At 39.0% G+C, this 13,686-nt stretch overlaps 2 protein-coding genes across 7 annotated transcripts in view; one reads left to right on the forward strand and one right to left on the reverse strand.

The window, feature by feature from the left end:
- Positions 1-436: 436 nt before the first annotated feature.
- On the forward strand, positions 437-12,740 carry gpr161b (G protein-coupled receptor 161b). 2 transcript variants are annotated; one of them, XM_067603842.1, is made up of 6 exons: positions 437-4,199; positions 6,101-6,488; positions 8,373-9,094; positions 9,190-9,297; positions 10,534-10,659; positions 10,799-12,740. In XM_067603842.1, exons 2-6 carry the CDS (start codon positions 6,145-6,147, stop codon positions 11,074-11,076), a joined length of 1,578 nt encoding a protein of 525 aa, XP_067459943.1. In that variant the 5' UTR covers positions 437-4,199; positions 6,101-6,144; the 3' UTR covers positions 11,077-12,740. The 2 variants fall into 2 exon arrangements, with proteins under 2 accessions (XP_067459943.1, XP_067459944.1); XM_067603843.1 differs by lacking the exon at positions 437-4,199 and adding an exon at positions 4,215-4,478.
- The window catches only part of dcaf6 (ddb1 and cul4 associated factor 6), a 33,038-nt gene continuing 31,688 nt past the window's right edge, over positions 12,337-13,686 (reverse strand). For all 5 annotated transcript variants that reach the window (XM_067603831.1, XM_067603832.1, XM_067603835.1 and 2 more), the window contains 2 exons: positions 13,102-13,207; positions 12,337-12,945 (listed from right to left, as the gene is read on the reverse strand). In XM_067603831.1, the coding sequence (XP_067459932.1) occupies positions 12,887-12,945; positions 13,102-13,207 (165 nt within the window). In that variant the 3' untranslated portion in view covers positions 12,337-12,886. The remainder of the gene's footprint in view (positions 12,946-13,101; positions 13,208-13,686) is intronic.

Genomic DNA, 13,686 nt, shown 5'->3' on the forward strand with positions numbered 1-13,686 from the left:
GTGTTTTATGCTAATATCTAAAAGCTATTATTAGTTATTATTATCAGATAATATGTAATTCAGATCTGCTTGAAATGTTATCTGTTGGACTAAGAGAAAATCATTTTAGATTGTCTGAGTTAGTTTTTATTAGTTAGTTTCTATTTTCTTGTTTCTATTAATATTACATTAGGTTTATATTGAAGTTTTGATATTTTTACTTGATGACTTATATGTTAACTGTTTAAAATCATTGTTGATGATCCTGATGTATTTGTATGATTACTTGTTATTAATTATTATAGAAGGTGAAAATTATGTTAGTTTTAATTGGTATTTGTTTGTGTTGATGTCTGCTGTTGTGGAAATTTTCTTGAGAAAGAGGCAAATGGAGACATAAAGAAAGCATTAAACATTGTTACTTGTTGAAGCAGTTGTAGACACTGTACAGTTCAGCTGGCCCTTTCCCTAAAGCCAGCCCTTTCTCTAAAGATTGTGAACCCAAACTAGACAGCTTTATACCTCTTCAGAAGCAAAGCTAAAAACAGTCTGGTCCCTAAACGGACACTTCCACAAACCGTTACACCTTCTTACAAACAAATATGGTCTCTAAAACAGTAGGCTTAAGACAAAGATATCTCTAGCTAACCCCAGAGGTCAGTAAGCAATCCTCAGATAGAAACAGGTTCAAGAGTTCAACTAGCCTAGGAGTAGGATTTCTTCACCAACATGTATCCCCAAACAATGACATTACATCACATTCAGTTGATAACAAACATTGACTCTTTAGTTTGAAAACATTTGTAACATATTTTCTTTCACACTATCATTATTGAACATTAATTATTTTTGATTACTGATGGTGATTCAAAAATTTACTTGTTTTGTTGAGTGATTATTATTATTGTAAGTGTGTGTGACTTTAATTCTGAAGGTGTTCCTTAATTGATTTGAAGGTAATGGTAATTAAGGTTGACCTGACAGTCAAAAAGGGGGGAACTGTGGGGGAAATATTTGTGACATCCAGCTGTCTTGATAAGGATGGTTGTCTCCTGTGGGAACCAAAGTCAGGTGGATGTATGCTGTGCTCTGTGCAGACGGCCAGACTTGTCATAGTATAGTGTCTTGTGTATAGTTCAATAACCAATAGGGGAAGAAGAAGGGGAAGAATAACCTTATTTGGAGGTAGTAAGGATAAGGATTTGGTGAGGGGTTTAAATACTTGTAGAAGTAGAACTGAATGGCATTGCACAGTGTTTCACTTGTACTGTAACTCTTTTCTCCTTGATCGAGCTTCAATAAATGTTCCTGCGTAAGACATCCTGGTCTCCAGACAACTTCTTCACTTTGGGTTAATCAGCTCCAGCAGTTTGTTGATACCTTGCAATAAATGAGACTACCCAAAAATATATAAAACTATTAAAAAAAAATTAGCTCCACATCAACCAGCTACAACATTATTGTACTGCTTACATTAATACATACAATACTGATTCCATAATAATAATTTAACACTGACAAGGTCCACTCCGCCTAACAATTTACTTAAAATATATTTACTGATAATACTTCTGCAATTTTACTTAAGTAAAAATCTGGATGCAAGACTTTCACTTGTAGTTGAGTAATTTTTATAGTGAAGCTGCTACTTTTACAGTAAATGATCTTAGTACTTCTTCCACCACTGAAAAAGGTTAGGCTGCATAAAGTACAGACATCTCTCATGAACGTTACAGCCTACAGCCTGGTCCTCGTCATGGCGATTGTGCAGCCAGATAAAATGCCAAAGCCTTATGTGTATAACCTTATGTGGAAAACTTAAGATATGTTATTTTACAAACTATACACTGAAAACAGAACATTTTCTGTCAGTTAAAGAATTGTAAAGAGTCTAATCTATTAAGATTCAACATTTACATATGAACACAAATATAGTGAGTGTGGGTACTTACCAAATTGTACAACCCTTTCTGTAAAATTAGCTGTTAAATACCTGCAAATTACTCTAGTATAAAATTAAGGGACCTGTGAGATAAAGAATTACATTTAATTTCAGTAAGGTCAGAGGAAATTTTAAAATTACATTAAAATGAAAACAATGGTTGATTTGCAATTATTCTTATTATTAGGCCACATCACATACCGCACACACTTTTTACACACATGGACCCCAAACGACAAGAAAATAAAGCACATTTCAACAGAAGTTGCTGTGTTGTCCCTCCTCTTTAAGTCCCTCCTTTCCTACCTGATTCCTGCTTTCATCCTTTCTGTCATCACCAGTAAACACTCATTTCTTCCTGCTGATATATTTGAATAAAACAAATAAGAAACATTACAATCACAAAACTAAATCTAGCTGCTGATACAGATGTGACAATTAGCATATTACCAATTAGTTTGAGATAATTTTAAGGAGGGTTCATAACATGAGGGGAAGAGTTTCCAGTGGTTTTACTAACACCAAAAGGCCACACGATGGTGATGTTCTCCAGATAATTGACGCCAACAGTGTGCACTAAAACAAATGAATGTTCCTTGTCTTTGTCAACTCACCCAGTTTCACCACCTCAGGAGTATTTTGCTGTTTTTTGCCCAAATGTGACCAACCTGTCTGCACTGAGGCTTTCATTTGATTTTGCAGCTACCATGAGCATTTTTGTCTGGTTCTTGAGTGACAGATATGTGAGGCTGGTTAGTGAGCCTGATTGACCCAAATTAAAACCATATACTGGTTTAGTATTTCTACCCCAAAAAATTCTCCATCCAAAATATGCTCCATCCTTTACTCCTCTGCACCAATATTATAGCACTTCACATCCTCCTTAAAAACCTCAGAAGATGCCTCACACAATCAGTGCACGAGATGTATAAATGCAGGAAATTGTTTTCGGTAGGAAGTAATGGGTGGGGCAATACCAGGCAGCCAGGATAGCAGAGTTATCACCTCAGGGATCATTCCTCTGAGGATTCCCAAAAAATCTATTTTTTTCTTCCCCTTGCAGGTACATTGATTTGACAGCAGATGGTACTGGTCCCATTTAGCAGAATTTAACATGAACCTCGCCAGCTGTTACACAGTAATCCTTGAGGAGGCAGACCTTGACATCAGTTGAAATGTGTTGACCTGAGCAACAGTATTCCCACATCAATCAAAAATCTATGAAATCTATAAACTTTTGATGAATACATCAAGTAAGACCTCTCTGTTCACTTTAAAAGCTTCTACAAGTAAGTTGAATCATAAAAAAAAGTATGTAAAGTATTCTTTACAATGAATTACAACTCCTTTACTCTATTTGATGTTACATTTATTCTACTAAACAAGTGCTGAGGACCAGCACTTTGCAGACAAAATATAACCAAATTATATGCATACAAAATATAATTCTAGGCATTAGTGAGACTATAAGAATTCAATATTGACTCAAGTCATCTACATTTTAGGTGAATACGAATTCAAATAATATCCCACCCTGCCTAACTCTGTTACTAACATGAGGATAGATACAAACTGGTTCAGTTTTTATATACTAATTTTAGGCAAAGTGCGCCATCAACTGGTCACAGTCGGTCCAGCTCTCTGATTGGCTGTCAGAAGGTGACGTATTTGTGCGGGAAGCTTTAGATCTACCTGGGTGGTCCAGATGGATAAACATGATGCGACGCACTATTTCATTCATTAAGTCCACCATCCTGTTATTTAAGAGCTACACATACATACACTGACACAGTTGTTGTACTATAATGTACAACATGTTGCAACCGAAACTGAACAATAATGTACGTTTATGCCTTTTCAGCACATGTAGTGAGTAAAGTAATAGTGAGTAAAAAGCGCTTAACTTACATGCAAACCCACAATCATCTACACAAGTTAACCACAAAGAAAACACGCTGGCTGCAACAATGGCGACACCAAAACAAAACAAGGCAATCCTCACTGGCGACCACCCACACACTGAAGGAGTCTGCTAGGAGAGGGAGAGAGAGAGAGAGGGAGTTAAAGCGGAGGTGGGAGGAGGACGCCATTGCAGCCGCAGCTGGCCGTTTGCGATTCGCCTGAGGACAGACAAACTTAAAGATGTCGAGGGGCTTTCAGAGATTTCTCACACTCGGCTCTCGGGGACTGGCTTACAGTGTGGAAACAAACAAGTAGGATGGACAGTCTGCAACTGTTGGGGGAGAAAATGTGGAGCCACAGCGTCGAACCAAATCAGGTAGAAAGGGATGTGTGTTTCAGGGGGACAATGGGAGAAAGTTGCTCAACTAAGTTAGGCTAACTAACGGTGGCTAGTTGTTTTAGCTAGCGTTACCGCTAGCCAACTGTGGGACTAGTGGTCACAGCGCTGCACCGTATTCACCTTTTATAAAGCTTACATTTTAAGTATAGAGCTGTGCAGAAAGATAATATGTCTCTAGACACCGTGGCTTGAACTTCACTTTCGTTTCCATTTTCCACACCTTCCTAAAGTTCACTATAGCCAAGTAACGCTATGGTGAGACAAGGCAAAATAATGTTGATAAACAGAGCTAACGTTAACTAACGTTAGACGGCCGTTGGTGTAAAAGTGGATACGACCGTTGGTATGAAGTAGATATGGCCGTTGGTGTAACTTAAAGTAGAGACAGCTTTCTGTCACTTTGCGCAGCTAAAACTTTAATTCTCAACACAGGCGATTTATTTGTGAGGATTTTATCCTCTAGGCTGTTGAGTTATGTGTAACGTTAGCGTTGAAGCTTGTAAACTCAACTTAGTTACATGACCGCGTCCTGTACTTAACATCACAAGTACGGTACATTATTTAAAGACAGTTGTAGTAGTATTCAGATCCATGTAAACATATTCCATTACTAGTAAGAATCCTGCATTCAGAATTATACTTAAGTAAAAATACGGAATTATTATCGGCTGCTGCCATTTGTAATATTATTATATGTTACATCATTAGATTGTTATTGCTGATGCATAAACGTATAAGTTTCATTTTTAATGTTGTAGCTGGTTGACATGGAGCTGCATTACGTCCTATTGGGTAGTTAAATCTATGTTAATGGGCCGTAGTTTATAATGGTTTGTGTATAAAATCTTAATCAGCAAAGAAACTAGTAAATACAACTACAGTGGAGTAAAATGTACAATATTTCTCTTGGAAACGTACCCACGTAGTGTGATCATCAAGCTCCTGTCTGGAGATCATCTGTAAACATGCCTCAGGATTGTATCAATGGTTTTACATGTTTAATCCATTTATAAATTGAATTTATGCCATACATCTCAACTCATGAGCCTGCAAACCATTTTTAGCAGCCGTTGATTTCCATTTATTTTCATACACTATGAAAATCAATCAGTAGGCTTTTGCAACTCGACTTGTGTAATCCATCACTGTTAACATTAAGTCTGCATTAATGTTCGTCAAAGTGACATTATTGTTATGAGGTGATGGAGTGCACACTTCTCAAATCAATCTGTGTTTAAACTGCATTGTACCTGAAACAGTAAGTCGGTTCATTGATTAGTCTATCAACAAGAAATGCCAACAATTTTGTGTATTTTCTCTGGTTTGAGCTTTGCAAATATCAGGATTTGCTACCTTTGTCTTTGTTATATGTTTCTTAAATATATTTAGAGTTTTAACTCTTGGTCAAACAAAACAACCAGTTAGTAGAAGTCACTTTAGGCTCTGGGAAAAAAAAATTCCCAAAATTTTGTGACATTTAATAGACTAAACAATTAAAAAGTAATGGATAGGTTAATCGATATTAAACAAAACATTAGTTCTATCCCTAAACTACACTACCATGCGACAATAATGCAGACTTAATGTCCATTGTGATAGTTTACTCAACACAAACAAGTTTCAGAAGCCTGTTAATTGATTATGTTGTACGGAAATTGATCAAAACCAATGGCTGCCTGAAACAGCGGGAAAAAATCTAATACTATCCAGGTTTCATTCAAAAATGTTTAAGATTGACAGTTTGCAGTTATGGAGCTAAAACATGCAAACACATCGTTATACTACTTTAACAGTCAGAAGATTTTAGCATTGCCGTCTTTGTAATATACTTGTACATCCATTATTCTTTCCAATCATGTCCTCTTCCTCTGCACCAGCCTCCTACCACTCCTTCCCCTGTCCGGTGGCCCAGTCTCTCACCATGAACACCAGTAGGAACTGCACCGGGGTCGGGAATGGTGAGGGTCTGGCTGCCCTGGAGTCAGTCTCCATCGTGACCATCACTCTCCTCGCCTGCCTGGGGAATTTCTTGATCGTGGCGACCCTCTATCGCAGGCCCTATCTGCTCACCCCCAGCAACAAGTTTGTGTTCAGCCTGACTCTTTCCAACCTGCTGCTGTCCATGCTGGTGCTGCCGTTTGTGGCTGTGAGCTCAGCAAAGAGAGAGTGGGTGTTTGGGGTGGTGTGGTGCAACCTCACCGCCCTGCTCTACCTGCTCATCAGCTCTGCTAGCATGCTCACCCTCGGCGCTATCGCCATTGACAGGTTAGTGTCAGATAATGATTGTAGTCATATGCACTAGAATAACCTGACTGCCATATTTATATTAAAGTAGAATATTCACTTTCTAGCCAAGAGTTAGATGAGACGATTGATCCCACTCTTGTATCTGTTTGTTCAATAAGGATGACGTCATGCGGCAGTTAGCTTAGCTTAGCATAAAGACTGGACACAGTAGGAAACAACTAGCCTGGCTCTGTCCAAAGGAAAAAAATACACCTACCAGCACCTCTAAACCACCACCAGAGAGGCTGTGGTTGTGCATCTTAGTAGTTGCTGTCAGTGGAGCATAAACAGTCTACAAATAATAACAAGAAAAAATACTGGTAGTTAGATGTACATCATTCACATATTTGCCCCCATAGTTGGTATTCTATGATTAATTATTACCCATTTTACCTTGACAACACGAGGGGAATGGATATCTTATTCAGGTATGAATTTAAAGTAATACCTTTAGCATTAATTATTGGAGGAGAGGACACTATTCACTAAATCAGTTTTAAAACATGTCCTTTATTCATAAAGCGCAGATGTTGCCTTTGATCAAATGTTGAGCACTCAGTCGGGCTTGTGTTAGTTTGAGAATGAGAAGTGACAGTAATTACTGCAGTAAGGAGATTGACTTGAATTTGTATTAAGTTTATTTTTGAGGTTGTGTTGAAAATTTCTTCCCCATTGTTTTTTGGGACACAACATCTGTATGAAATCAGCAAGAGCCCGATTTATATTCATCACAATTAGAAACTAAATAACAAAATATATTTGTGTTCTTCCCTAATGTAGTGATGTTGCAAAAGGAACGATGATGCAATTCTTGACAAATCTTTACACAAGACATACAGAGTATTAAGACTGGATATGAAAGAAACACAAGACGAGAGGAAAAGACTCATAAATAACAGTTTAGAAGAGTAAAATAAAATGGAGGATAAAAATAAGCTAAAATTGAATAAAACAGATTCAGCAGGAGAATAACAATGACGTCACAGTACAAAACTGCACATTTGACATGTGTCTTCACCTCGTTCAGTCTCAGAGTTAATAAGGGATAAACATTGTTTCTATGCTTTCATGTCCAGAAACTTGTGAAATGTAGTTTTTCATTTGCTTCCCTTTGAGGTCAGTATGTAGCTTTGTAAATAAGATTGGTTAACCACACACTTTAGTGGTGGTATTTCTCTGGAGATTTTCCCAGCTCAAGTGACAAGCATTAGACGGGCTTACACAATGTAACTTTAAATGTTGACTGATGTGAATGCACCATTCATATGCAGCGCTTGGATTATTTCCATTCATTCCTATTTTTAGAAATACGAAACTGATACACAAATAAAGCAGACTTGTTTTAAGAAACAGGACTGAAATGTGCGTCTGGTGCAGAGTTTCTAAAACTGTCAAGTAAGATGGACTAAAAAAAAGACAAAGATAGCATCAAATGCCTGTAAGATTGTCTTCTTTTCTCATTCTTTGAGTAGATATTTAAATAATTTAGGTGTATTGTGATCACTATTATATTATTATAAATGACAGTAAAATGTAGCTGCTAAGCTCTACTGTAAGTTTGCTCTGTATGATTCAGTCCTTGCTGTTCTCACTGTGGTCCTAATTACTCTCAGCACCTTTGGGGATTTTTGATAGTGCATGTTTTTGTTCTCCTGCCAAGCCTCTGCCTTTCTGTTCTGTTTGCAGCTTTTTGGGGAGGGAAAAAAAAAACAAACAGTAGCAGCCTTTGGCCGCAGCTTCTGTATCACTCACTCAGTTTCTCAGCACAGTTTCTGTGTTACTTGGATCAGAAGACTCCCCTGAGAGCGTGTTGAGTTTCCTCACTGCAGTTTCTTCACTTGTGTTCCCCTCTCGTCCCAACAGATACTACGCGGTGCTTTACCCGATGATCTACCCCATGAAGATCACAGGGAACCGGGCGGTCGTGGTCATCGCCTACGTGTGGTTGCACTCCCTGGTGGGCTGTCTGCCTCCTCTGTTCGGCTGGTCCTCCTTTGAGTTCGACTGTTTCAAGTGGACCTGTGTAGCCTCTTGGCACAGGGAGCCGGGCTACACAGCCTTCTGGGTTACCTGGTGCATGCTCCCCCCCCTCTTCATCATGCTGGCCTGTTACGGCGTCATTTTCCGCGTCGCCCGCATGAAAGCCCGGAAAGTGCACTGTGGGACCGTTGTTGTGGCCCAGGATGACTCCGCTGGAGCACAGAGGAACGGACGCAAGAACTCAAGCACCTCCACTTCCTCTAATGGAAGCCGGCGGAGCCTTGTGTATGCAGGGAGTCAGTGCAAGGCCTTCGTCACCATCTTAGTGGTGATAGGGACTTTCCTCGTGACCTGGGGGCCGTACGTCGGGGTGGTGTGTACGGAGGCCTTGTGGGGACAGGGGAGCGTTTCTCAGGGGCTGGAGACTCTGGTGGCGTGGCTGTCCTTCTGCAGCGCTGTGTGTCATCCGCTGATCTACGGCCTTTGGAATAAGACAGTGAGGAAGGAGCTGCTGGGGATGTGCTTCGGGGATCGCTACTACAGAGAGTCGTTCGCCACGCGACAGAGGACGTCCCGCCTCTTCAGCATCTCCAACAGAATCACAGGTGGGAGAACGGCAGTGGCTCGTGAACTGTGTGGGATTTCATGTGATTTCATGTGTCGGACGCTGATCACATAACATTTGTTTGTGCTCCATCAGATTTGGGTATGTCGCCTCACCTGACAGCCATGCTGGCCGGTGGAGGGCATCTGCTGGCCCCCGGGAGCAGCACAGGAGATACTGGTTTCAGTTTCACTCAGGACTCATGTAAGTGACCGACCCGAGAATCAGACCTACAAATTCAGTTTCTTCTAAGTCGCTCCTGAAAACTCAAGTGTTGCACACAGGAAGCGGAGGGAATGAACTGTGAAGCACTTTGTAGCTGTGTTTTGAGAAGTGGTGATATGATATAACAAATGATATAATTTATGGTTATATAACATTATCTGATATCAGGGCTGGACAACAATTTGAATTTATCTGATTATCAACATCAAATTTTAAATTTCCAACTAAGATAAATGTACTCATTACAATTTTTGCAATAATTAGTTTGAATTTTATAGATTAGCTACAGTAAACAAATGTTCAACAAGCTAATCAGCTCACTAACTTTTTTACTGTTCATAAAATAATATGTAGGCATTTGCTGGCTAACCTTGCATAGATAAGAGAAAAGCTTTAGCACACGTTGCAAAGAAAAAGAGTCTAAACAGAATATAAAAAACTGGAAAAATGTGTTTGAAAGGTTTGCTTAAAAATATTTACCATAAAATTTGTACTTTCATATCACCTAATCTGTAACATTTCTGATGAATTGATTAAAAATGTACTTAATGAAATTTCCCAGATCCAAGGTAAGGTCTTCAAATGGCTTGTTTTGTTTTGACCAACAGTCCAAAACCCAAAGATAATGAATTTTCACACATAAAAACAGAAAAAAAAGCAGCAAATCCTCATATTTAAGAAGTTGGAACAAGAGTGTTTGACATATTTCTTGATAAATTGTTCTTGATAATTGACCAATGACTTAAAAATTGTGAGTCAGTCGACTAATTGATTAGTTGACTAATCATTTAAGCATTACAACCTACCGTTGTCCAGGGTTACATTTAATCATAGTTTCACTGCGTTGCTCTAAAGGTTAACTAACAACTACCAACCATAATATCACATTTATTATCCTGCTTTTTAAAACTCAACCGTTGAATTTAACTTGAAAATAAAAAAATGAGCTAAAGTGATTGATTGCACTCATGTAAACCTGAGGTTTGACAGCTGCACCACTGCGTCAAACTCCCAACAGCTTTGTTACAGTCGGCCTCACATTCCTCTTTTCACAAACTCACATTTCCAGTCCAGGATGGTGTCAGCAGGGCAAGTAAGGTCATGTGTAACACTAAGAAACGTCTGATTATCCAACTCATTTGTGTTTGTACAGTTGTCTGTACATTAACTGCTTTCGGTTACGCAGCCTTTTTGTCTCTAATGTTTCCCTCGCAGGCACAGACGTGATGCTGCTGGAGAACTTCTCCACAGACGGCTCCTCCCATCCACAAATCCACGGGAATCCGTCCGGGAAGAGGAGGAGCTCAGTCACCTTTGAAGACCAGGTGGAGCATTCCAAAGGTATCTGTCATTTCCCCACAAGATTAGAGAGAAGGAAACAAACTAAATACTCAGAGGGTTTCAGAAAATGTGGTTTGAGGTTTGAGATCTGTTCACTGAAGCTTTTGTCTAATACGTCACACTGCATTTTTCTCCGCAGCTGAAAACACCAACACATCCTCGCTCCAAGTCCATGCAGAGGTGCACAAATCTCTCGACACCTTCGCCTCATGCCTGGCAAAGGCTATCGAGAGCGACGCCAAGCTCACCCTGTTTGGGGACGGGTTGGCTCTGCCGGGGGGACTGTTCACAACCAGAGCACCGCCGAGACCCAGATACCTGGACGGTCAGAGACTGAGGCTGGAGAGTATCGATGAAGGGATCGTCAAAGATGACAGAGATGAAGAAGAGCAGGATGTGGAGGAAAAACCAGCCTGAACTCAGCTGGCTCGCTTACGATCTCACTCAGTTTATCTGTGGACTGCGGGCGCTTCACACCCGGAACTCGTAAACACTTTTATATGAACTGTGACCACTCGTCATGCTCTATGGTGCGGTTTACAAAGTCTGATCTCCACACTTGGGTACTCCATACTTGAAGTTATTAAGAAACAGGAAGTGCACATTATTCATTCCACTGTGTTGGACCAAGTGCACGACGTCAGTGTCTTTGCAAGCTTTTGTTTGAAATAATGCATCATATAGGAAAGCCTTAACTACTGTAACCTACATGGTCTGATTATTGTAGTAAGTTGTTTACAATTATATTTTATTATAATTGTATTTTTCCAGAACTTTCAAGGTGTGCCTCATTATGGCAGGACAGTACGAAAAAAACAAACTAATACATCGTAGTTTCTATCTCACAAATAACTCTCAAACGTTATTTGCTTCATTTTTATGACTCATTTCATGTTGAAGAAGGTGATTATTATTATTATTATTATTATTATTATTATTTTGTCTGTTTTTATATATCAAAGCAGTGATGTAGTTAAGACCAAATATGGTAAAAACAAAGTGGATTCATGGGCACATGACGTCCGACTTTTATCAATATTTCAGGATAGTTAAATTAATGATGTCATTGTGCACAGTGCTGTAATGAGCAGTGAGAAGCATGTCTGTAAATGAAAGTCAACTCAAATAGAAATTGTGATCAATGTCCAATCAGTAAACCAAAATTGTTTTTTTTTTTAACTACAACACTGTCTTTTAGTAAATACTGAGTGGTACATGTGTTTACCTCAGTTTCTACTCCTTCACCATCAGTTATAAATGACACTCAGAGTACTTTTGTAATAACTAGAGCACAACTACGGTGCTTCAGTCTTACCTCGTATTTTCATATTATGTTTGAACGGTACTATTTTTATAAGAAAAATTATACACCTGAGAAGTGATGTAACCTTTTGATTTTCACTATACAGTAACTATTAATACTTGTATTAAGATTCTATTAAATTTCTTTTGGGTTTTTTTTTTACATAAAATTTTCTGAACAAACTTGTTTTTCCTGTTTGTGTGAGTAGTTCAGCTGAACCATATTGTTCTGCGTGTCCCTGTGTTCAACTTGCAGCCTGTCAGTCTTTGAATCACTGCAGGACTCGGCGTGCAGAGTACAGACGGTTTATTTCTGGAATGAATTTAAGTTCATTCATTTGTTGGTAAGAGGCCAGTTGCACAGTCGCCCAGCTCTGAATGCAGACATCTTTGAGATGCCATTTAGCTTTATTTTCTTCCAAATTTTGTAAAAGATTAATTTATTGACATAACCATTTGGGGAGAACAACCAAGCTTTGTTTTCTTTTTTTTTCTCCAACAACAAAATTAAAGCATTCTCCAAGTATGGTTTACTTAAAGTCTTTGTTTACATGGTTACTGCCGGAGCAGCACGTCAACATCTCTTAGCTTTGTGCTACAAATTCAAAATGTCACACGTTAACACTGATCAAAGCTCACTCTCCCCTTACAAAATAATATTGCACTTAACATCCTTGCACACCAGCCGCCATTATTCTCACACTTAATATATACTGACGTCTTTGCCTTTGCATTCACACAGATGTAGTTTAAACTCATACAGAAACATCAGTAAGAAAGTCTCTTAAAAAAACACAGGGGGAGCTAGAAATTACACTAATTTTCAAAAGGAAGTATTCTACACTGTACTTGTACAAATCTCGGGTTTTCAAGTGCTATACAGCAAAAAGAAATAGTGTTTTCTTTCAAATAAAACGCCACCGGTCTACTGCTCGTCCTCGTTTTCCTGGCCTGAACCTTCAGAGCGATCACCTTCTAGTCGATCTACAGGAAGAAAAAGGCAGATTTCAAAAGAGGGAACAGAAAAACAAGTAAACCGTTTTACAGAACACAAGAGTCCTACTGTACCCGGGCATTAACAGGCCCAAACATTCAAACAATTTGCCTGATGTGAAACAGAGAGATTGTGTGTGTGTGTACCTGATCTGATGTGATTAAGGGAGGCCAACATTCGCAGCATGAATGAAGCCGGGACTGTGATTGTGTTCCTCGTCTCCTCTAGCATCAGCTCGTTGCGAGTGATTACCTTGAAAGTAGAGAAGGAGAAAGATGGAAAAACAAAGGTGAGAGGGAGTGTAGAGTATCGAGACGTGCGAAGGATCTGAAGAAATAACTGGGAAAGCTTGTTGTGCAAGAAATAAAGAGGATTTTTCTCTGAAAGGAAACCTAAAGCCGTCTTTAAAAGCTAAAAAAAAAAAACATGTAGCATTGTTTCATCAGCTTGATACCTCATGACTTTATGAGAATTACTCATAAACACGATTATGAGCTGATAACATGTTTCAAAAGTCCACTACAGACCCCGAATGTCTCAGAGACCCCAGCTGTAAAATGTATAAATTACAACAGATTTTCATATCTGAAACTGGTGTTGATAGTATTTTTATGCAGCACTGCTCTTCCTGAATCTTGAATTTCTCTTGTTAGAGTTTTGTAACAGTTTGTTAATAAGACGTTTAACATGGAGTTTGAGCTGTTTGGCGTCTGACTCCAACTATTATTAAC

This window comes from Thunnus thynnus, chromosome 11, assembly GCF_963924715.1.
Source record: "Thunnus thynnus chromosome 11, fThuThy2.1, whole genome shotgun sequence".
Classification (NCBI taxonomy): Eukaryota; Metazoa; Chordata; class Actinopteri; order Scombriformes; family Scombridae; genus Thunnus; species Thunnus thynnus.

Coding starts and splice junctions, on each gene's coding strand:
- gpr161b (XM_067603842.1), top strand. CDS start 6,145: ATGAACACCAGTAGGAACTGCACCGGGGTCGGGAATGGTGAGGGTCTG. Junction 9,298..10,533: donor CAGTTTCACTCAGGACTCAT/GTAAGTGACCGA, acceptor TTTCCCTCGCAG/GCACAGACGTGATGCTGCTG. Junction 10,660..10,798: donor CCAGGTGGAGCATTCCAAAG/GTATCTGTCATT, acceptor TTTTCTCCGCAG/CTGAAAACACCAACACATCC.